Here is a 24,343-nt window from a genome sequence, read left to right as displayed (position 1 = left end):
CTCCCTGGAATTTAGTTCTTACAAGAGCTGTTGGTTGTCTTCTCCTTCCTATCCTAGCCTGTCCCTGCCTACCAGAATCTAAGCCCTAGCTAAATGGACGGAAACCTCCGTCCCCGGTGAATTGCAAGCTCAGAATGACGCGAACCTGGGCGTCGCTGTTCTTTTAAATTAGAGGTCACATGTTTTCGGCAGCCAATGGGTTTTTCCTACTTTTTTCAACGTCACCGGTGTCGTAGTTCCTGTCCCACCTACCCTGCGCTGTTATTGGAGCAAAAAAGGCGCCAGGGAAGGTGGGAGGGGAATCGAGTAATGGCGCACTTTACCACGCGGTGTTCGATTCGATTCGAACATGCCGAACAGCCTAATATCCGATCGAACATGAGTTCGATAGAACACTGTTCGCTCATCTCTAGTCATGTGTGATTATTAGAGATGAGCGAGTAGTATTCTATCGAATACTACGGTATTTGAAATATTCGTACTCAATCGAATACTACTAGCTATTCTCAGTAAAATTCGATTCAGAACCAGCGTTGATTGGCCAAATGCTATACAGTGGAATGAATTGGAATGAATTGATCAGCGTTGATTGGCCAGTGTACAGCATTCGTCCAAACAACGCTGGTTCTGCCGGAGGCTCGTCTGTGAGGAGGTGGAGTCTAAGATCAGACCACAGCAGTCTCCATTGTGGTTCGATCTTAGACTCCGCCTCCTCACAGATGAGCCTCCGGAAGAACCAGTGTTGATTGGCCGAATGCTGTACACTGGCCAATCAACGCTGGTCAATGTATTCCTATGACAAAAAAGTCAGCTACCTCGTAACAGCAAGCTGCCAGCTATCCCGACTAGTAAGGACGAGCCTGCTGCAGAACCAACGTTGATTTGCTGCAGGCTCGTCTTTGCTAATCGGGAGAGTTGTCAGTTTGCAGTTACGAGGGAGCTTACGTTTTATCAGCGCAACTGCAAGCGCTATGCAGTTAAAGCGCACAGACCCCATAGACTATAATGGGGTCCGTGCGCTTTAGCTCCTCCTAAACACTCTCCTCCTGCTACTCGTGGACTTGGTGACTCTCCTTTAGTCGAATAGTGGTTTCCCCTGAACCAAGCATTTTTTCCCGTAGACTATAATGGAATTCGATATTTGATCGAGTAGTCGAATATTGAGGCTCTACTCGAAACGAGTATCGAATCTCAAGTGGTTATTAATACATCCAGTGTGATGTGAGGACCTTTATATTCTCTGCACAGGGAAGAAGAACCTCATTATTGTAATAGACGATGTGACTGACAGCAGTGACCACCAGAAAATACAAGTCCTGGAGCATCAGCCGAGTATCAGGGAACAGGTCCAGGAGATATTTCTCATCAGCCCTGAGGAGAAGACATCAAACTATCAGAGACGTCTCATGGTGATCCGAGAACAACTGAAGATGAAACTGCAGACAATGACTGAAATGATGAAAGAGAGAAAAACTGGTATTATCATCTATTATTAGTACAATAGGTTAAAAGTATATTGGAAAAATTTTGAGCAAACGCCTCCCTTCACAATAGTAAAAATGCAAGTGACGCTGGGTTTACACCAGCGTCTCGGTGTCCGTATCAGGTTTCCGTCTTCTGCAGACATAAGATGGAAACCTGTCAGGCAGTGTCCAGCCGTGAGCGCTGGTGAGAGTTTTATGCTCTGAACGGCGAAACCATTTTTTTTTTAACCAGACACAAAATCCTGAATGTCCGACTTTGTGTCCAGGTAAAAAAAAAACGGTTTTGCCGCGGAGAGCATAAAATGCTCACCGGCGCTCACAGCCGGACACTTTTCAAACCCATTCAAATGAATGAGTTTGAAAACTGACTGCAGGTTTCCGTTTCCTACCCAGTTTCGTGCAGGAAACGGAAACCTGCATAACAGAGACCGAGGCACACATGTGAACGAGCCCTGAAATGTGAAATGACACGTCTACTTCTGTCCTAGGAGAGTTACACGACCTTCCATATTAGTTTGGATAAAAGGGGCCCAGTCTATAAATATACATATTCCACTCTCTGTACAAGTTAGTACTTAAAGAGGACCTTTCATCAGATTGGGCACATGCAGTTTTATATACTGCTGGAAAGCTGACAGTGCACTGAATTCAGCGCACTGTCGGCTTTCCCGATCCGTGCCCGGTGTAAAGCGCTATCGGTCCCGGGACCGTAGCGCTTTAGTGTCAGAAGGGCGTTTCTGACTGTTAGCCAGGAACGTCCTTCTGCCTCACGGCGCCTATCGCGCTGTAGAGTGTGAGCGGGGAGGAACGCCCCCTCCCTCTCCTGATAATACTCGTCTATGGTCGAGCTGTGTGAGCAGAGGGAGGGGGCGTTCCTCCCCGCTCCACAGTACAGCGCGATAGGCGCCGCGAGGTAGAACGACGTTCCTAGCTAACAGTCAGAAACGCCCTTCTGACACTAAAGCGCTACGGTCCCGGGACCGATAGCGCTTTACACCGGGCACGGATCGGGAAAGCCGACAGTGCGCTGAATTCAGCGCACTGTCAGCTTTCCAGCAGTATATAAAACTGCATGGGCCCGATTTGATGAAAGGTCCTCTTTAAAGAAATTATGTCACAATTACAAGTGTAAGGGCGGGTTCACACCTGCGTCCAGTCTCCGCTTTGTGGGTTTCTGTCTTCTGCCCGAGAAACTGGACAGGAGACGGAAACCAGCAGTCAGTTTTCAAACCCATTCACTTAAATGGGTTTGCAAAGTGACCGCCCATGAGCGTTTTATGCCTCTCTGCAGCGAAACCATTTTTTTTAACAGGACACAAAGTCGAACATGCAGGACTTTGTGTCCGGATAAAAAAAATGGTTTCGCCGCGGAGACCAGAAGACGCTCATGGGCAGACACTGACTGCCAGGTTTCCATCTCTGGCCCGCCATTTGGTAGAAATCCTGGTTTTCTTTGATATGCAAATGAGTTCTCTCGCAGCACTGGGAGCGGTCCTCAGCGCTCAAACAGCACTGGGGGTGTCCCCAATGCTGCAAGAGAACTCTCCAGCGATGCCTCCATCATCTTCTGGAATCGCCTCTTTCTGCGTTTTCTTCCGGTGCTGGCTTCAAACTTTTACGCATGCGCGGTCGGCTCTGCCATCGGAGCTCGGGCAGAGCCAACTGCACATGCGTGCGGCCATTTTTTTGTGGCCGCTTACACGAGCTGTTTGAGTGCTGAGGACAGTGCCCACTGCTGCGAGAGAACTCATTTGCCTACCGAAGAAAACCGGGATTTCTACTGAACGGTAGTGTGGAGAAGACATCTAAAGGTAGGAGAAGAATAGCCTTTCTTAAGGCTATTCCTACGTGTTAGTCAGAAAAACAAAAACATTTTAATGATAGGATCCCTTTAAAAAATGACTCCTTACTTATGTTTGCCTCAATATGAATTAGGTGAGTTTGTTGGAAGATGGAAGAAAGCCTCTGGAGAAGGAGGAAAAGCTGGAAATGATAAACCTGCAGACAATATAGTTATAGTAGAGAATTCTACGGGTAAGATGAGAAATAATAAAACTGCATATTCAAATCACAGTAAAAAAAAATTCTGTAGCTATCTGTATGTATACGTGTTATAATAAGATAAGATAAGATAAGATAATCCTTTAATAGTCCCACATTGGGGAAATTTCAGGAAAGTCATACAAAGTCATACAAAGTCATACAAAGACTTTCAATACAAAGTCATATCATGAGGATATATGTACCCTAATGCATGTTTTATAGTGATGAGCAATCTACAGAATAGAAAATGACCATATGATCTGTGGGTACCCTATACCTGCACCCTACATAGATAAGATTTTTCTACAGCCTCCAGGTACCTCTAGCAATGGAAGGAGTGTGTACAGGCTGTGCCTGTTCAAGAAATACAAGGGGTGCAGCAGCCCCATCCTCTGCCTTGTGGTGGTTCCAAAGAATTGCAGCACCTCTACTATTAGGGGGAATTCACACGATGTAAAGTGGAGCGCAAGCTGGCACGTATACGCGTGTCAGCAGTTTGCGCACTCAAAAAGATCCCATTGATTTCAATGAGAGTCACAATCATATACGGTGCGTAATTTTGCGCCCGTAATTTTGTGGCTGTATACGATCGTAACTCCCATTGAAATCAATGGGATCTTTTTGAGCGCGCAAACTGCTAACACACGTATACGTGCCAGATTGCACTCCACTTTACATTGTGTGAATTCCCCCTTACATAGATAGATGCAGATCTGATAATGATGATCATTGGTCACATGGGTCGCACCAACATCATGACCTGTATCTAATAGGGTTAGCTGATCTTGAAATTTCAGGATCGTTTTTAAAATCTGATTTCCGATCATTTTCCATCTGAACCCGATTCCGATCCCAATTCCGATCCTAGATCCTAATGCAAGTCAATGAGATTTTTTTTAATTATCGAAGATTGGATTTTAAAAACGATCCTATTCACTACACAGCATGGAGTCCAAAAATTGTTTATATTTTTGGACTTCACGCTGTGTAGTGATTAAAAAAAAAAAAAAATGGCTAATTAGCCCCCTTGGTGTCTGCTTACCTGCACAGATCCACTGCCGCTGCTGCTCCCCGTTCTTCTTGCTCCTCTTCTTTCTCATTGACATGCCTTCAGAGCGCCGTGCGCGCCCCCACCTCCCTAGGCTAGTGTTAGAGATGCTGGGAGTAGGCAGGGCTTGTTGTGGCTTAGGAGAGTTTGGGCGGGGAGACGTGAGTGCGTCACTCACGTCTCCCCACCCAGTATCTGCGCACACTCTCCTAAGCCACAAGCCCTGCCTTCTCCCAGCATCTCTAACACTAGTCTAGGGAGGCAGGGGCACACAGGGCGCTCTGAAGGCATGTCAATGAGAAAGAAGAGGAGCAAGAAGAACGGGGAGCGGCAGCAGATCTGTGCAGGTAAGTTGAGTGATAGGGATCGGAATTCCGTTCCCGATCTTTTTTAGGCGGGTCGGAACCCAATCGCGATCGTGAAATGTACTCAATCGGGATCGGGATCTGATCTTTTCCAATCCTGATTGCTCAACCCTAGTATCTAAGTGTTATGACATTGGTATGCCCCATGCAAGCATCATGGCATCAGCGCACCCCACATGACTGCTGAGGCCTCATCACAGGCCCCCTGAACAAGTTTGGTCTGAACCAAAGCTGGCAGACTCACCTTACAAATATTCACAAAATGAATTTGACCAACAGTAATGATGAAATGTTATTTCTTAATTTTTCGTGTTCCTGTTTCCAGAGAACCCCTTTAGTTATTCTGATTTCTCCACTATGTGTTTGTTGTTCACAACAAGAATAACATTACAAGATTTTCAGATATTTTATATCAGACACTCTAATGTTAAATTGCTCAGACATCTTTATCCTCCATACACATGTTTAACCTCAACTGGAACTACTGCAGGGACGAAACACAGGGACAGTACAGAGAACGAGGATGATGTGATATTCTGGGCTAGGAGTTTGCATTATTGTTAAGAAAACATATTCCTTCCAAGGAAACTTCGTTTTCTTTACATTCTATAGGGGTCAGTCCTAGTCCGGTCACATATTTCCCTATTACATCATATATTTTCCTGGGCTCTCCTCGCCTTCACTCTGTAAACCAGCCACATTCTGACTCCGCAGCCCTGAATCTTCTTGTACAATATTATCACTGATAGTAACTTCTACTTACTACTTCTTACTTACTGCTGATCTTTTCCTAAATGACCTTTATGCTGCAGCACTGAATGACATATGTATCACAATTATATAAGTGTCAATGAAAATCTTTTATTTTATTAAAGGTGGAGGACCATCTGATGTGACTCAAAAAATAAATGCATATGGAGGAAAGAAATCAACATATAAGCCAGTGCAGGATGGCCTCCCTGGTAAGCTCATGTTGGTCAACTTTATTTTTATTTTAGTTTATATTTTACTATTATTTTAAACTTGCAAATTTTAAAGTATTTTGCCACTTTTTAACCCCTTCCCGACATCTGCCATAATATTACGACGGATGTTGGGTATTTAAATATTGTAAAACATTTACAATACACCTATACCTCATTTTATATAAAATATATTTTTACATGAATAAATATCTTTTAAGTAAAATGTTGCAGAATTATTATAGATATTAATCCAAGAAAGTGATGACATAATAATAATGATAATAATAATAATAATAATAAAATTTATTGATATAGCGCCAACATATTCCGCAGCGCTGTACAATTTGTAGGGTTAAAATACAGACAAAAAGATACATTACAAAGAAAGTCATTTCACACAATGGGACTGAGGGCCCTGCTCGCAAGAGCTTACAATCTGTGAGGTAGAGGGGGCGACACAAGAGGTATCAGGGGCGGCATTGCTTATACACAGGTCAGACAAATTTGTAATAGAGGTGACTGTCATTACACAAATATAAAGCTGTATGAGCGGTCGCCAGTCGTGTCTTTTAGATGGTGCCTGGACATATAAAGTTAGTCTGAAGCGGCATCATATCATTTGGGATAATGTGGGAGCGGGGACAGAGGAGGATTCATTTTGGGAATTCTAATTACAGTACGGGGTTTACATTAGGAATTGTGATAGGCCTGTCTGAAATGATGCGTCTTTAGTTTGTGCTTGAAGCTGTAGAAATTGGGAGTTAATCTTATTGTCCGGGGTAGAGCATTCCAGAGAAGTGGTGCATCTCGGGAGAAGTCTTGTATACGAGTGTGGGAGGTTCTGATAATAGAGGATGTAAGTGTTAGATCATTGAGTGAGCGGAGAGCACGGGTTGGGCGGTAGACAGAGATGAGAGAGGAAATGTATGGAGGTGTGGCATTATGGAGAGCCTTGTGGATGAGGGGGAGAACTTTATATTGTATTTTATAATGAATAGGCAGCCAATACAGCGACTGGCACAGACCAGAGGCATCGCTATAGCGTCTAGGCTGATAGATGAGCCTGGCCGCTGCATTTAGAACAGATTTTAGAGGGGAGAGTTTAGTAAGGGAAGATCGATTAGTAAGGATATACAGTAGTCAAAGCACGAGTGAATCAGAGACAATAAGTGTTTTTGACTTATTTCTGGTAAGGAAAGGGCGTATTCTGGAGATGTTTTTGAGGTGGAGGTGACATGAACCTGCAACTGATTCAATATGGGGAGTGAAGGAAAGGTCTGAGTCAAACACAACTCTGAGGCAGCGGGCATGCTGCCTAGGAGTTATAGTAAGGCCTGAGACTGCAATGGATATATCAGGGACAGATCTATTAGATGGTGGAAACAGTAGTAGTTCAGTCTTAGAGAGATTTAGTTTCAGATAGAGTGAGGACATGATATTAGGGACAGCAGAGAGACAGTTACTGGTGTTTTGTATGAGTGCAGGGGTGATGTCACGGGAAGATGTGTATAATTGGGTGTCATCAGCATAAAGATGGTACCTGAAGCCATGTCTGGTGATGGTTTGTCCAATGGGGGCTGTGTAGAGAGAAAAGAGCAGGGGCCTAGGACCAAGCCCTGAGGAACCCCAACAGCAAGGAAAAGAGGGGAGGAAACAGAGCCCACAAATGATACATTGAAAGTGCGGTCTGAGAGATAAGAGGAGAACCAGGAGAGCGCAGTGTCCTTGAGGCCAACTGAGTGGAGCATAGTGAGGAGAAGTTGATGGTCAACAGTGTCAAAAGCTGCAGAGAGGTCCAGGAGAATAAGAAAAGAGAAGTCAGCATTGGATTTACCGTCAGGAGATAATTGGAGACTTTTGAGAGGGCTGTTTTCAGTAGAGTGCAGAGCACGGAAACCAGATTGTAAGGGGTCAAGCAGAGAGTTAACAGAGAGATAGCAGATTAAACGAGAATAGACCAAATGTTCCAAGATTTTGGAGATGAAGGGGAGGTTAGAGACGAGTCGATAGTTAGCAACACAGAACATGTCCAGGGAGGATTTTTTCAATAGGGATTATGACAGCATGTTTGAAGGAGGATGGGAAAATTCCAGAAGAGAGAGAGAGAGAGAGAGAGAGAGAGAGAGAGAGAGAGAGAGAGAGAGAGAGAGGGAGGTTAACTATTTTAGTAAGGTAAATCATGACAGCAGGCAATAAAGATTGGAGAAGGTGTGAGGGGAAGGGGTCACTACTGCAGGTTGGAGGGCGAGATAAATAAAGTAGTTGGGATGCTTCCTCTTCTGTATCAAGTTCAAGAGATGAGAATGGACAGTCTGAAGTGCAGGTGGTGAGGAGCATCCGTGAAGAGCAAAGGGTGCCAATGTCAAATCAGCCAATCTTCTCTGGTAAATTCCAATCACTCTGCATGGTTTCAAGCTGTAAGCACAACAATTCATGTGCCGACTTGGATGAGCTGCATTACCTGTGCAACTTATGTGGTTTGTATACACCGCCTCATGCTTCCTCTACGGGTTAGATCAGGGGTAGGGAACCTTTGGCTCTCCAGCTGCTGTGAAACTACAACTCCCAGTATGCTCCATTCACTTCCATGGGAGTTCCCAGAACAGCAGAGCCAGTATGCATGCTGGGAGTTGTAGTTTTGCAACAGCTGGAGAGCCGTATGTTCCCTACCCCTGGGTTAGATCAATAACAAAATACAAAGTGAACAAAACAACAAAAAGATGAGAACATAGAAAAGGTCTGTGGTCACCACCTGCAGAACCCTCCATTATGGTGGTGGTCTTGCATATTACCCATCATTTCTACCTGTTGTCCGTTCCATTTGCACAACAGCAGGAGAAATTGATTCACATTCATTGATGCTTTATAACTGGACAGGAGGATTTCACAGACGTGTCACTGACTTTGAGTTACCTTATGTCATATAAGTGTCCCCTTTATTTTTTTGAGCAATGTATATGCTGATTTTAAATGTTATTGGGTCTTTAGACAAAATTTGGGCCATACTCAACAGTTTTTAAAAGCGTCCAAAAATGTGGTTGTGTCTAAAAGACATTTTAAAATGGTCAAAAATTTCTAGATGTCAGGCACCATTGTTTTCTATAAAATATTATTAGAGATGAGCGAACAGTGTTCTATCGAGTACATGTTCGATCGGATATCAGGCTTTTCAAGATGTTCGATTCCATACGGACACCACGTGGCAAACTCCCAAAAAATTTGATTCCCCTCCCACCTTCCCTGGTGCTTTTTTTTGCACCAATAACAGCTCAGGGGAGGTGGGACAGGAACTACGACAACGGGGCTCTGTCGGAGGAGGCGGAGTCTAAGGTCGGACCTGAATGGAGACTGGTGTGGAGCGATCTTAGACTCCGCCTCCTCCGGCAGAGCCAGCGCTGATTGGCCGAATTCTGGAGACTGGCCAATCAACGCTGGCCAATGCATTCCTATGGGAAAAAATTAGCTTGCGAAAATCACAAACTGACAGGGATTTCCATGTAATAAAGTGACTTATATGCCCCCAGACATGCTTCCCCTGCTGTCCCAGTGTCATTCTAGGGTGTTGGTATCATTTCCTGGGGTGTCATAGTGGACTTGGTGACCCTCCAGATACGGATTTGGGTTTCCCCCTTAACGAGTATATGTTCCCCATAGACTAGAATACCCGTTCGAACAATGAGCGGCTGTTCGAATCGGATTTCGAACTTCGAACATTTGGGTGTTTGCTCATCTCTAAATATTATTACTACTACTACTACTACTACTACTACTAGAGGAAAATGTCTAACATGTCTAACAAGATGGGCCATGGTATCTTACATTGTAAACCGCTGTAATATATGTATGTATGTGTAATATATTTGTCAATATTAATAAATTTTCCCCATTGTCTAAGAATTTTTCTCTTTAATTTCAGCTGATGGCAAAAAAGCAGAGAGATCAGAGGATGAAGAGAAGAAAAATAACACAGGCAATGTCTCCCAGGGTGAGATCCTTAGTGTTACTATTTCCCATTAGTTGTGTTTGGGGCATAGGCAGTCCTAGAATAATCCCTGAACACCAATGAACAATAGCAGCCTATCCTGGTGTTATCCTGAACAACAGGTCAGTATGGAGCATGGATGAGTAATCATCTCATTGGTCATGTCCCCATCCACTTTACTATAAAGAGCACACGTCTCTTCAGGGGATCTGAGAGCCTTGTTCACTTTGCTATAAGTAAGACAATCCTTCTGGGCCGCCTTCATTACATTCTATAGGGGTCAGTCCTAGTCCGGTCACATATTCCCTATTACATTATATATTCTTCTGGTGTCTCCACATCTTCTCTTTCCAAACCAACCACATTCTGATTCTTCAGCCATGAATAACCTTCTACTACAATATCACTGATAGTAACCGCTAGTCTCTAGTCCAGGGGTGCTCACACTTTTTAAGCATGTGAGCTACTTTATAAACTGACCAAGGGATAAGATCTCCTACCCACTTCTTGTGGGCGGGGTGGACTAGTAACTAGTGTTGAGAGAATAGTATTCGAATCCTAGATTCGAATACCTCCGCTTCCATAGGTATGAATGAAAGCGGCTGATCGCGAAGGGGTTAAGCGCCGCCCGCTGGCGCCTGCAGCGCGCCGCCCACTCCCATTCAATGCTATGGAAAGAGGTATTCGAAACTAGAGTTTCAAATACTATTCGCTTATCTCTAATAGTAACCTCTAGTCTTATCTTATTGCTATTCTTTTCCTGCAGTCACATTGGTCATGTGTTACTATTAATTATTAAAAGAAATCAAGTAAATTATAATATTTTTGCTATGTAAATGATCCTTTATACAGCAGTACTGAGTGACTTATGTATCACAAATATCTAGTAACATTAAAGATTTATATTACATGTATTAGGTAAAGATGTTGCAAAAGCTAGTGAGCAAACACCAGTGGTTATAAAACCTAAGAACATCATGAAACCAGAAGACAGAAGAAATAGTAATGAATTGCAGAGGAGACCCCTGGGTAAGATCTCTCCGTTTTTGACCTTCAAATTCTAAAGGATTATTTCATGTCTATATATATATATATATATATATATATATATATATATATATATATATATCCTAAGATGGTACCACAGTGGGGATAAACAACAGGCCAGAGTAAAACATGATTGTTAATATGGATGAGCTGATCTAATATCCTGATCTCCTCTCATGTACATATATATTACATTAGCAGGAGGACCCGGCTTTGCACGGGTATATTTCATTTTTTATTTGTGTAGTGGCCCCATAAGAATTGTCCAATTTTGCACTGGTGTATTTTGTATATCGTTTGTGTGTGTCCATAAACATCATGTGATCATTTGTATCTCATTTCGGATATCAGTGAAAAAACTGTGATTGGTTGTTATGGAGACCTGGAGTAAAGCTGTGTGTATGTGTCATTGTGTAATAGTGTCATTCACAGCGCCCTGCCCCTTTAAGGCTGACATAAAGTAGTGAAGAAAAATGGCTGGGTTTCTATAGAAACCTGGAGTAAAATTCTAATATGTGGTACTCTGTGCAGAGCCGTGTATCTAATCCTCTGGTGTGTGGTATTGTGTGCTGACGCACATATCTATTCCACTGACATGTGGTACTGTGTGGAGTGGTGCGTATCTAATATTCTAGCGTGTGGTACTGTGTGGAGTGGTGCGTATCTAATCCTCTAGCATGGGCTACTGTGTGCAGTGGCAACTGTGTATCACAGGTTTTTCACTGATATCCGAAATGAGATATACATGATCGCATGACGCTTATGGACACACACAAATGATATGCAAAATACACCAATGCAAAACTGGACAATTCTTATGGGGCCACTACACAAACAAAAAATTAAATATACCTGTACGAAGCCGGATCCTCCTGCTAGTACTAGATAAAGATGTTACAAGAGTTTGTGTTTGTGTGTGCCCACCAGTGTCTCCAAAACCTCAGATCATCAAGAAATCAGAAGTCAGAACTATCAGTAATGAAGAAGTGCAGAGCAGCCCCGTGGGTAAGATCTCTCTGTTTTTGACCTGCAAATTCTAAAGGATTGTTTCATGTCCATATATATATATATATATATATATATATATATATATATATATACATATCCATACGCTAAGATGGTACCACAGTGGGGACAAACAACAGGCCAGTGTAAGACATGATTGTTAATATGGATGAGCTGAACTAATATCCTGATCTCCTCTCATGTACATATATATTACATTAGCAGGAGGACCCAGCTTCGCACGGGTATATTTCATTTTTTATTTGTGTGGTGGCCCCAAAGGAATTGTCCAATTTTGTATTTTGTATATCGTTTGTGTGTGTCCATAAACATCATGTGATCATTTGTATCTCATTTCGGATATCAGTGAAAAAATTGTGATCGGTCGTTATGGAGACCTGGAGTAAAGCTGTGTGTATGTGACTTTGTGTAATAGTGTCATTCACAGCGCCCTGCCCCTTTAAGGCTGACATAAAGTAGTAAAGAAAAATGGCTGGGTTGCTATGGAAACCTGGAGTAAAATTCTATTATGTGGTACTCTGTGCAGAGCCGTGTATCTAATCCTCTGGTGTGTGGTACTGTGTGCTGATGCACGTATCTATTCCACTGACATGTGGTACTGTGTGGAGTGGTGCGTATCTAATATTCTAGCGTCTGGTACTGTGTGGAGTGGTGCGCATCTAATCCTCTAGCGTGTCGTACTGTGTGGAGTGGTGCGTATCTAATCCTCTACTTTGTGGTACTGTGTGGAGTGGTGCGTATCTAATCCTCTAGCGTGTGGTACTGTGTGGAGTGGTGCATATCTAATCCTCTAGCGTGTGGTACTGTGTGGAGTGGTGCATATCTAATCCTCTAGCGTGCGCTACTGTGTGCAGTGGCAACTGTGTATCACAGGTTTTTCACTGATATCCGAAATGAGATATACATGATCACATGAAACTTATGGACACACACAAATGATATGCAAAATACACCAATGCAAAACTGGACAATTCTTATGGGGCCACTACACAAACAAAAAATTAAATATACCCGTGCGAAGCCGGATCCTCCTGCTAGTACTAGATAAAGATGTTACAAGAGTTTGTGTTTGTGTGTGCCCACCAGTGTCTCCAAAACCTCAGATCATCAAGAAATCAGAAGTCAGAACTATCAGTAATGAAGAAGTGCAGAGCAGCCCCGTGGGTAAGAGCTCTCTGTTTTTGACCTGCAAATGTAAAGGACAATTTCATAACTATATATAATATATATATATATATATATATATATATATATATATATATATATATACACACATACATACATACATACATACATGGTACCACTGTTAGGACAAACAACAGACCAGAGTAAAACATGATTGTTAATATGGATGAGCTGATCTAATATCCTCATCCACTCCAATGTACATAAGCGATAATCCTTATTTTAAGTCTTCATTTCCTCCTGTTCAGCCAGGTCAAATGTTCCAAGTGTATTTTCAATTGAAAAGTGGGAGGAGTTTTTTTGTTTTTTTTTCATCTAGATGGGATATATATATTGTAACTGCGAGACCTTAGGGCTGGTTATCAGGCAAGTAAACACACATAGAGAGTGATCTCTTCAAGTTCAAACTGGTGCCTTTTTATTAGGTGCAGTTCACAAAGTTCAACACAAATAGCTTTCTCCAGCAAATGGAAACATAAAACAAATGACTTACTTTAGCCACAAGGCAGTACAGTGCATCAGCTCCGCAGGCTGGCACTTGTAGTACTCCACACAACCAGAATGTTTGGGTCCTCAGCTCTCAATAGCAGCAGCAAGGAAAGTGAGCCATGCCCAACTGTCTGGACAGGGTTTAAGGCTCCCAATGCTGCTGTTACAAAACCCCGGGATACAGCTTTGGGCCCGGGTCTACAATTAAACCCCAAAACCTGGGTATGGATTTGTCCATCACCAAGTGGAGAGGAGCCATCTTAATGGGATATTTCTTCCCTCCACAACCATTCCCACTGCCTTCCTACAATATATAGTGAGAAAGTGACAGGCACAGTGCTGGAATCACGTTATATTAGCCCCAGGTTCCTGACATACTTCGTCCAGGGCAGGTTTTGAGTGGGGCCTCAGCCCAGGTGTAGATCCTGGGCTCATTACTGGCCCCTAAAAGGCTGAAGAGCCTGCAATACAGGGCAGAACCTGGGAGTGACAGGAGGTGGGGACTGGTGAGACCAAACTATTCTGTTTTTTTGTTTTTTTTGTTTGTGTGGCTGACAGTAAGCCACATGTATAGTGAGGTATTTTTGTTACTGTTTAGTTAGAGCTTGGATGAGCTATATGATTTATTTTTGCCTGAAGTTAAGGCTGTGATTCGTTTTGTAATTTTTCTGCTTGAAGTCAAGGTTTTTTTGTTTTCCTGTGTTTTTTTTTTTTTTTTAATAAATAAACCAGTTTGCTGCACATTTTTGTATCACTGTCTTGACTGTTTGGGTCCGCACCACTGCTACTACCAAGATAACTTCCCCACATATGGTGCTTTGGATGCGTGCAAACCCAAGTTACACAGTCTTAGAGAGACACACACAATTTATTTTTTCTCTCCTATGTCCTGGGTAAAAGCTGCAGTAGAGATTAAAAAGGAGACCACCAGCATGGAGGATGTTGTAAAAAAGTTTGAACAGGTCATCCTACAGCAGCAGCAGACTAAGGTACAGCAGCAAAAAGCCCTGATGGAAGCTGAGAGGCGACAGCAGCAAGCAAAAGCACAACAACAGGAGGTGAACTTGGGGCTTATGGAGACACCGCCGCAGCTCAGCAAGGCTTTGGTCAACCAGAGGATGGCAGGAGAGTGTGCTGGTGTAAGGGAGACCCAGAGGGTACAGACCGCTCCCCGAGTTGCCATACAGAGTGCTCTACAAAAGATGACGTCCACAGATGACATGGAGGCATATCTTCGGGTATTTGAGCGAGTTGAGGAGCGAGAGAAAATGCCTACGGATCAGTGGGCTGATGTACTGTCACCTTGTCTCACTGGAGAACCTCAGAAGGACTACTCCAAGCTGAGAGGTGAGATCCCGACATGTCTTGGTGTGAACATGCATATACGTGCTGGGAGAGTGCACAACTGGACTTTTTCCGAGAGTCTTCCACCCCATTCCCAGATGCATGACCTGATGTATTTGGTAAATAAGTGGCTTCAGCCTGAGAAGGCCACTCCGGCACAGATGGTGGAGAGAGTAGTAATGGATAAGTACACAAGATCGCTTCCACCTAAGGTTCAGTGCTGGGTTGAACAAGTGGGACCAGCAACGGCTGAAGAGCTGGTGTATTTGATGGAAAGATACCAAGCCAGTGAGGAGCTTCTGCAGACGTCTTCCAGACCTGTTATCCCCAAGACCGGTAAGACTGAACCATCTACTGTGGGGGTGAGGAAGGTTGTGATTGGTGGACGCTCAGAGGGGAAATACACAGCAGGGACTGTGAACTATAAACCCCAGTCTCAAAATGGAGATCTATATCGCCTCAGGTGTTGGCGGTGCTCTGAACTAGGACATGTTGCTGCCTCCTGTCCCCTAACTACTGAGCCCATAGGCTGCAGCAGTTCCAGGCAGGTATCTGTTTGCTCAACCCGCTTTCTCAGCAGAAACTGTGACTGAACCACAAATGCGCAATGTGACTATAGCAGTACTTGCTGTACTGGCTCTTCTGGACTCTGGGAGCCTGGAAACCGTGGTGCACCATGATCTGGTCGACCCTGCACTGTGCAGTGGACAAACTATTACGGCCTTGTGAATAAATGGTGAAACCTTTTGCAGAGGTCACCATAAAAAGTTCCTCTGGCCCTGCTTCCCACAAAGTGGGCATGGTAAAGTCCCTGTTCCATAGTGTGATTATAGGGAGGGATTTTCCTCTGTTTTTGGGCCATGTGGAAAATGCAGAGTTTACCATGTCCTGAAAATATAAAATGTTGGTGATGTCTTGCCTAAGGTTAATCCTGAACCTGACAGGGAAACACCAGCTGTAGGGGTGACCCAAAATGGTAATAATTTCCTTTGTCCATGTTAGCTGGCGATACTGAAGGTCAGGAGGGAGGTCCCGAGATGCCGGAGCTTGAGGTGTCGCGTGACTGTTTGGGTCTGCAACACTGCTGCTACTGAGCTAACTTCTCCAATATATATATACTGTGTGTGTGTGTGTGTATGTGTATGTGTGTATATATATATATATATATATATATATATATATATATATATATATACTGTATATATATATTCAGAACACTTAAAGCAAAAATTTGCAAAAGCAGAATTCATGTAGAAAATATACCAACTACATGCTGAATGCAAGTTCTATGCTTTCTAAATTTACATTTGATGTCACTATTGATGAATCTAACAATTTGTCTCTTTAATTTCATCTGGTGACCAAAAAACAGAGGATTCAAAGGACGGAGAAAATAAAACTGGCACCAAAAATAACACAGGTAATGTTTCTCAGGGAAAGATCCTTAGTGTTAATGTTTCCTCAGTGAGTCATGTTTCGGGCATAGGCAGCCATAGAACACCCTGCACACCAAAGAGCCGTGGCAGCCTATTCTGGTGCTATCCTGACAAACAACCAGGCCATTATTGAGCATGAATGATCTCATTGGTCATGTCCCCATCCACTTTACTATAAAGAGCACATATGACTCTTCAGAAGATCTAAGAGCCTGGTTCACTTTGCTATAAATAAGACAATCCTTCTGGACCGCCTTCATTACATTCTATAGTGGTCAGTCCTAGTCCGGTCACATATTCTCCTGGTGTCTCCTCATCTTCTCTTTCCAAACCAACCACATTCTGATTCCACAGCTCTGAATAACCTTCTACTACAATATCACTGATAGTAACCTCTAGTCCTAACTTATTGCTATTCTTTTCCTGCAGTCACATTGGCCATGTATTACTATTTATGATTAAAATGAATCAAGTAAATTATAATTTTACAATGTAAATGATCCTTTATACAGCAGCACTGAGTGAATTATGTATCACAAATATATAGTAACATTAAAGATTTATATTATATATTAGGTAAAGATGTTACAAAAGCTCGTGTGTGGCCACAAGTGGATACAAAACGTAAGAACACTATAAAACCAGAAGACAGAACAACTAGTAATGAAGACGTACCGAGCAGCCCTGTGGGTAAGATCTCCCTGTTTTATCCTGCAAATTCTAAAGGATGATTTAATGTCCAAATATATACATATATATATATATATATATATATATATATATATATATATATATATTTATATATATATATATATATATATATATATATATATATATATATATATATATCTTCAGATGGTACCACAGTGGGGACAAACAGGCCAGTGTAAAACATGATTGTTAATATGGATGAGCTGATCTAATATCCTCATCCACTCCAATGTACATAAGTGATAATCCTTATAGTAAGTCTTCATTTCCCTCCTGTTCAGACAGGTCTAATGTTCCCTATATATTTTCCAAAGCAGGAGAGCAACTTTTCATTATACAGAAATTTTTATTCCATCTACATGGGATTTCTGTTTTTATATATATTTTTTTTATTCCAAAACTTTTGAGAGGATTAACAAACTAAAGGTATGTGTGAAGTAGCCTTTCTAAAGGCTATGCAAATATATGCTTAGTTAAAAATGAGTTTTCCCATAGAGATCTCCGATAGAATGCCTTTCATTTCATCTGGAGCCCAAGAAAAAGGGAATTCAAAGGACTGAGAAAATGAAATTAACACCAATCCTCATCCACTGTGCCATAAAAGACATAAATAGGTTTATTCTAAAGATCTCAGTTTTGTCAGGTCAAATATATTACAGATAACAATAATTTATCTCCAATTTGGTTAAGTAATTTTTCATTAAACCAATTCAATGCAATCGCACAACAGGCCAGGAATAGTCCCAGAAACCCCTTTAATTGGTGAGACACATATAGGGACATGTCTAGCCCCATGGACAGGTAAAGGAGGACACATCTGGAAATCTTTCGGTCTTTGTCAATGTGATGAGCACACAGGTGCCGCTCATTACAGTCACAGCACAGTAATCAGACATCTGCCTGGTAATAAGCTGTACACCTGTGTACTAATCACATGACCATGGGCCGTAAATCACATGACCATGGTCAGAGTTTTATCCTCTAGAAGTTACAGAATGAATAACAGCAAGCAGAGATCTAGAAAACCGTGAGGAATTGATAAAGAAAGTATATTGGAAAATTGTATATCTTTTTATTGTACATTGGTTTGTTAATATTGGTCTGAAAGTGGCCAACCCCTTTAATGAATATTCCCCATTGTCTAATAATTTGCCTCATTCTTTTCAGCTGGTGCTCCAACAAAGGGTAAACCTGAAGATGCAAAAAAGAAACAAGGCACAGATCCTGTCTCCCAGGGTGAGATGCTTAGCTTTAATATGAGTGATGTTGGGGGCATACTGGATGGATCCAGAGAACTCAACAATGTTCAGTTTTCTATTAGTGTTTTATTGGGAATCAATTAGCTATTACATTATATATAACTCTTACATTTGATGGACCTTTTGGAATCTGTGAAGTTGCATCTCTGTTACTATGTGGACACATATGTCCTTCTGCTAAGCATTTATGTGTGGACACATTTGTCCTTCCATCATGTTTGTATTTTTGCTATGTGGACATTTATGTCATTTTCTATGTTTAGACATCTGTCCACCTCGCTGCATGTCTGTATGCTTGAGCATTATACGTGAGTCCTGGACTTAGAACTGTATTTCATCACTTGAGTTTGTTCAGAATCCACGTCATGTGTCCTGTCCTGAGGCCTGATGATTACCCTGAACCAAGTACATCTTAACCTGAAGTCATTGCCTATGTCCTCAGTAGCACTGCTCCTACTATAGACTTGGTTAACATGTTTCTTATATTTACTTAAGTGTTTACTACAGAACTTGTCCTGTACTTGTCCATAATGCTCAACCTGTCTGGTCAACTTCTGCCAACAGCAGGACCACCTCAGGATGTTGTGATCTGGCAGACTTCCTGCAGCAACGTGTAGGTTAAACACTGAAAACCAGGGAGTCTGCTTAGACAATAGCCATGTAGTTGTCCCAAAGTCATACCAGTTTGGTAGTACAGCGTCTCCACAACTTCTTGCCTCTTGCACAGGACTCTATGGTAGTTATGTTCTAGTCAACAGCTGTACACTCTACCTCTAATGGTCCCTTTGAAATTAATGGAGCTAGGGTGCAAGTTTCCAACTACCACTCCTGGAAAAAATACCCCTGTTCTCATTTTTGTGATTGGTGAGGACCCCATTATTAGGATTCTGACCCATCAGTAAGTTTTCCCTAGCCTTTGAACTTATTGAATTTATTTTCACATCCATACCATTTATTTAATGACTGATTCTGTGGTGTAGATTAGATTGCAAAAAATGTACATAAAATGTGATAAACCTATCTCTTCTATTATATAAATTAGGTGAGAATGAAAGAACATCAAATGTTTCTGAAGAAGTGGTAGAACTTGGACCAGAACAAGACAGACAAAATATTACAAAATCAGCAGTGAGGGATCTCCCTGGTAAGATCAACTTTTTAATTTAACATAAAAATTTAAAATAACATCTACACTTTTCTAAACAGTCATGTTCCTATGTACATATCTAACCCCAGATGGTACCGCTATGGGGTCAAACAGGCAAGTATATAGTGTTATTGTTGTTATGGATGAGCTGTGATCTTCTGGTGCAAAGTCCTCATTACACTATTGTAAACAAGTCATAATCTTCTCACTGAGTCTCCATTTTCTTCCTGTTCTTTAGAGATCAGGCTCAGTCCATATACTTCCATATGTACTTCCAACTGAAAAAGCAGCAGCGTCACATAGTACGCGTTATTTTCTCCACTTGTATAGAATAACTGTTTTTGTCTGTAGTATTCCATACTATATAAATAATATTCAGAACGCTGAGAAAGATTTACTAAGCAAAACTTGTCAGAAATCATGTAGAAACTAAACCATGTAGGCTTCATCGCCAAATCCAGTCTTCTTTATTCATATTCCTTGGCATCTTTCAGCAGCCTTGAGTCACCACCGAGGCCTGCTAATGGGGTTCAGTGGTCACATGGAGGCATTAACATTGTGACGCTATGATGCTGGCATCATGATGTCGACACTACCCTATGTGATCCCTGAGGCCACAGAGGCGACTTAAAGATGTTAGGGACGTTGGGGAAGAAAGACCGGACACCATGGTGGTATCGTAGGAAAGGTGAGAAAATCTCAGTATCAGGTTTTGGGTTTTCCTCTCTGCACCTTTTATGGGTGACCATTTTATATAAACTGTTGGCTGTAGAGTAATGGTTCTTGGGTGACAAACCCCAATAATCTTGTATTCGGTCAAACTCAATTTTTTGGGAAAATTCATGACACACCTGGTTTGTTATCTACTGGTTCACCTTTTAATTTTCAAGGATCTTCACACTTTTTCAAAACCATCATGATTCCCATCCACTATACTATACGTAAGATATAATGCTAAGAGGAAAGCTTTGTTTCTGCGTATAGTAAAATATTATATTTGTTTTGTCTAATGTTTATAAGTGTATTTTATACGGTTTTATAGTGTATTTGCACAGGTCCCCGACAAACACTGCCATGTTCTGCCTCATATTTTACTGTATTTCACTAACTCTGCCTGTACCGATCTTGGTTTCCCCTCTGACGTTTTATCTGCCTGTCCTGCACTTGGAGACTCTTGACCAGTCACTGAATGTAAAAGTCAGAAAGCCAAAAAATATGTCAATCAAGATGCCCCAAATGTATCATACAGTATGCACCAATGTGATAAGCTTGGTTCTATTTGCATGTGGATTAAGATTCATCCTTTCTAACTCTTTAGCCCAGGTCAGTATTAATGAATATTCCGCATTGTCTAACAATTTGCCTCTTTTCTTTTCAGCTGGTGACCCAACAAAGGGTGAACCTGAAGATGCAAAAACTAATCAAGGTACAGATCCTGTCTCCCAGGGTGAGATCCTTAGCTTTAATATGAGTGATATTGGGGGCATACTGGATGGATCCAGAGAACTCACCAATGTTCAGGCAATGCAATTAGTGTTTAATTAGTAATCAATTAGCTGATGTGTTATTGGGACGCATACTGTCCTTCTGTTATGTTTTATTGACCTTTTGTAATCTGTGAAGTTGCATCTCTGTTACTGTGTGGACACATTTGTCCTTCCATCCTGTTTCCATCATGTTTATATTTTTGCTATGTGGACATTTATGTCATTCTTCTATGTGTTTGGACATCTGTCCACCTCGCTGCATGTCTGTATGCTTGAGCATTGTATGTGAGTCCTGGACTTAGAACTGTATTTCATCACTTGAGTTTGTTCAGAATCCACGTCATGTGTCCTGTCCTGAGGCCTGATGATTACCCTGAACCAAGTACATCTTAACCTGAAGTCATTGCCTATGTCCTCAGTAGCACTGCTCCTACTATAGACTTGGTTAACATGTTTCTTATATTTACTTAAGTGTTTACTACAGAACTTGTCCTGTACTTGTCCATAATGCTCAACCTGTCTGGTCAACTTCTGCCAACAGCAGGACCACCTCAGGATGTTGGGATCTGGCAGACTTCCTGCAGCAACGTGTAGGTTAAACACTGAAAACCAGGGAGTCTGCTTAGACAATAGCCATGTAGTTGTCCCAAAGTCAAAGCAGTTTGGTAGTACAGTGTCTCCACAACTTCTTGCCTCTTGCACAGGACTCTATGGTAGTTATGTTCTAGTCAACAGCTGTACACTCTACCTCTAATGGTCCCTTTGAAATTAATGGAGCTAGGGTGCAAGTTTCCAACTACCACTCCTGGAAAAAAATACCCCTGTTCTCATTTTTGTGATTGGTGAGGACCCCATTATTAGGATCCTGACCCATCAGTAAGTTTTCCCCTAGCCTTTGGACTTTATGAATTTATTTTCACATTCATACCATTTCTTTAATGACTGATTCTGTGATGTAGATTAGATTGCAAAAAATGTACAGAAAATGTGATAAACCTATCTCTTCTATTATATAAATTAGGTGAGAATGAAAGAACATCAAATGTTTCTAGAGAAGTGGTAGAACTTGGACCAGAACAAGACAGACAAAATATAAAAGAATCAGCAGTGAGGGATCTCCCTGGTAAGATCATCTTTTTAATTTAACATAGAAATTTAAAATAACACCTACACTTTTCTAAACAATCATGTTCCTATGTACATATCTAACCCCAGATGGTACCGCTATGGGGTCAAACAGGCCAGTATATAGTATTATTGTTGTTATGGATGAGCTGTGATCTTCTGGTGCAAAGTCCTCATTACACTATTGTAAACTAGTCATAATCTTCTCACTGAGTCTCCATTTTCTTCCTATTCTTTAGAGATCAGGCTCAGTCCATATACTTCCATATGTACTTCCAACTGAAAAAGCAGCAGCGTCACATAGTACGCGTTATTTTCTCCACTTGTATAGAATAACTGTTTTTGTCTGTAGTTTTCCGTACTGTATAAATAATATTCAGAACACTGAGAGATTTACTAAGCAAAACTTGTCAGAAATCTTGTAGAAACTAAACCATGTAGGCTTCATCGCCACATCCGGTCTTCTTTATTCATATTCCTTGGCATCTTTCAGCAGCCTTGAGTCACCACCGAGGCCTGCTAATGGGGTTCAGTGGTCACATGGAGGCAATAACATTGTGACGCTATGATGCTGGCATCATGATGTTGACACCACCCTATGTGATCCCTGAGGCCACAGAGGCGACTTAAAGATGTTAGGGACATTGGGGAAGAAAGACCGGACACCATGGTGGTATTTAAGTAGAGGCGAGAAAATCTGAGTATCGGGTTTTGGTTTTTTTTTCTCTGCACCTTTTATGGCTGACCATTTTTTATAATCTTTTGGCTGAAGAATAATGGTTCTTGGGTGACAAACCCCAATAATCTTGTGTTCAGTCAAACCCAAATTTTGGGAAAAAAAGTGTATTTGTATAGGTCCTGCACAAACACTGCCATGTTCTGCCTCATATTTTAGTGTATTTCACTAACTCTGCCTGTACCGATCTTAGTTTCCCCTCTGACGTTTTATCTGCCTGTCCTGCACTTGGAGACTCTTGACCAGTCACTGAATGTAAAAGTCAGAAAGCCAAAAAATATGTCAATCAAGATGCCCCAAATGTATCATACAGTATGCACCAATGTGATAAGCTTGGTTCTACTTGCATGTGGATTAAGATTCATCCTTTCTAACTCTTTAGCCTAGGTCAGTATTAATGAATATTCCGCATTGTCTAACAATTTGTTTCATTCTTTTCAGCTGGTGCTCCAACAAATGGTAAACTTCAGGATGAGAAAACTAATCAAGGCACGGATCCTGTCTCCCAGGGTGAGATCCTTAGCTTTAATTGTGAGTGATGTTCTGGGCATACTGGATGGATCCAGAGAACTGAACAATGTTCAGTTTTCTATTAGTGTTTTATTGGGAATCAATTAGCTATTATATTATTTATAACTCTTACATTTGATGGACCTTTTGGAATCTGTGAAGTTGCATCTCTGTTACTGTGTGGACACATATGTCCTTCTTTCTAAGCATTTACATAGGGAGACATTTTTCCTTCCATCAAGTTCGTATTTTTGCTACTATGTGGACAGTTATGTCATTCTTCTATGTGTTTGGACATCTGTCCACCTCCCTGCATGTCTGTATGCTTGAGCTTTGTATGTGAGTCCTGGACTTAGAACTGTATTTCATCACTTGAGTTTGTTCAGAACCCACATCATGTGTCCTGTCTTGAGGCCTGATGATTACCCTGAACCAAGAATCTCTTAACCTGAAGTCATTGCCTATGTCCTCAGTAGCACTGCTCCTAACATAGACTTAGTTAACACGTTTTTCATATTTACTTACCTGTTTACTACAGAACTTGTCCTGTACTTGTCCATAATGCTCAACCTGCCTGGTCATCTTCTACCAACAGCAGGACTATCTCAGGATGTTGTGATCTGACAGCCCTCCTGCAGCAACGTGTAGGTTAAACACTGAAAACCAGGGAGTCTGATTAGACAATAGCCATATAGTTGTCCCAAAGTCAAACCAGTTTGGAAGTACAGCGTCTACACAATTTGTTGCCTTTTTGCAAAGGACTCTATGGTAGTTATTGTAGGAGTAAATACTAAAACATAACTTTTACTAATATTTGTTTAAAATTGGCCTAAATAAAATGATAACACTATTGCAGTATGACTTCACTATTATCAGGCAACAATTAGTATTTTTATTGCCTTCCCTATACAGTCATCTACAAAATAACTTTTTCCCATATGTAGCTCTCAGATA

The 24,343-nt window shown here is 41.6% G+C and overlaps 1 protein-coding gene across 1 annotated transcript in view; it reads left to right on the top strand.

Annotated features, from left to right (window-relative positions):
* LOC142217205 (uncharacterized) overlaps positions 1-24,343 on the top strand; it is a 56,501-nt gene that overhangs the window by 14,754 nt on the left and 17,404 nt on the right. Inside the window, exons 5-8 of the mRNA XM_075285393.1 lie at positions 1,249-1,476; positions 3,420-3,518; positions 22,040-22,141; positions 23,321-23,389. Of these exons, the coding sequence (XP_075141494.1) occupies positions 1,249-1,476; positions 3,420-3,518; positions 22,040-22,141; positions 23,321-23,389 (498 nt within the window). The remainder of the gene's footprint in view (positions 1-1,248; positions 1,477-3,419; positions 3,519-22,039; positions 22,142-23,320; positions 23,390-24,343) is intronic.

This window comes from Leptodactylus fuscus, chromosome 8 (assembly GCF_031893055.1).
Source record: "Leptodactylus fuscus isolate aLepFus1 chromosome 8, aLepFus1.hap2, whole genome shotgun sequence".
In the NCBI taxonomy this organism is placed as follows: domain Eukaryota; kingdom Metazoa; phylum Chordata; class Amphibia; order Anura; family Leptodactylidae; genus Leptodactylus; species Leptodactylus fuscus.
This window is presented reverse-complemented; position numbering and strand designations above follow the sequence as displayed.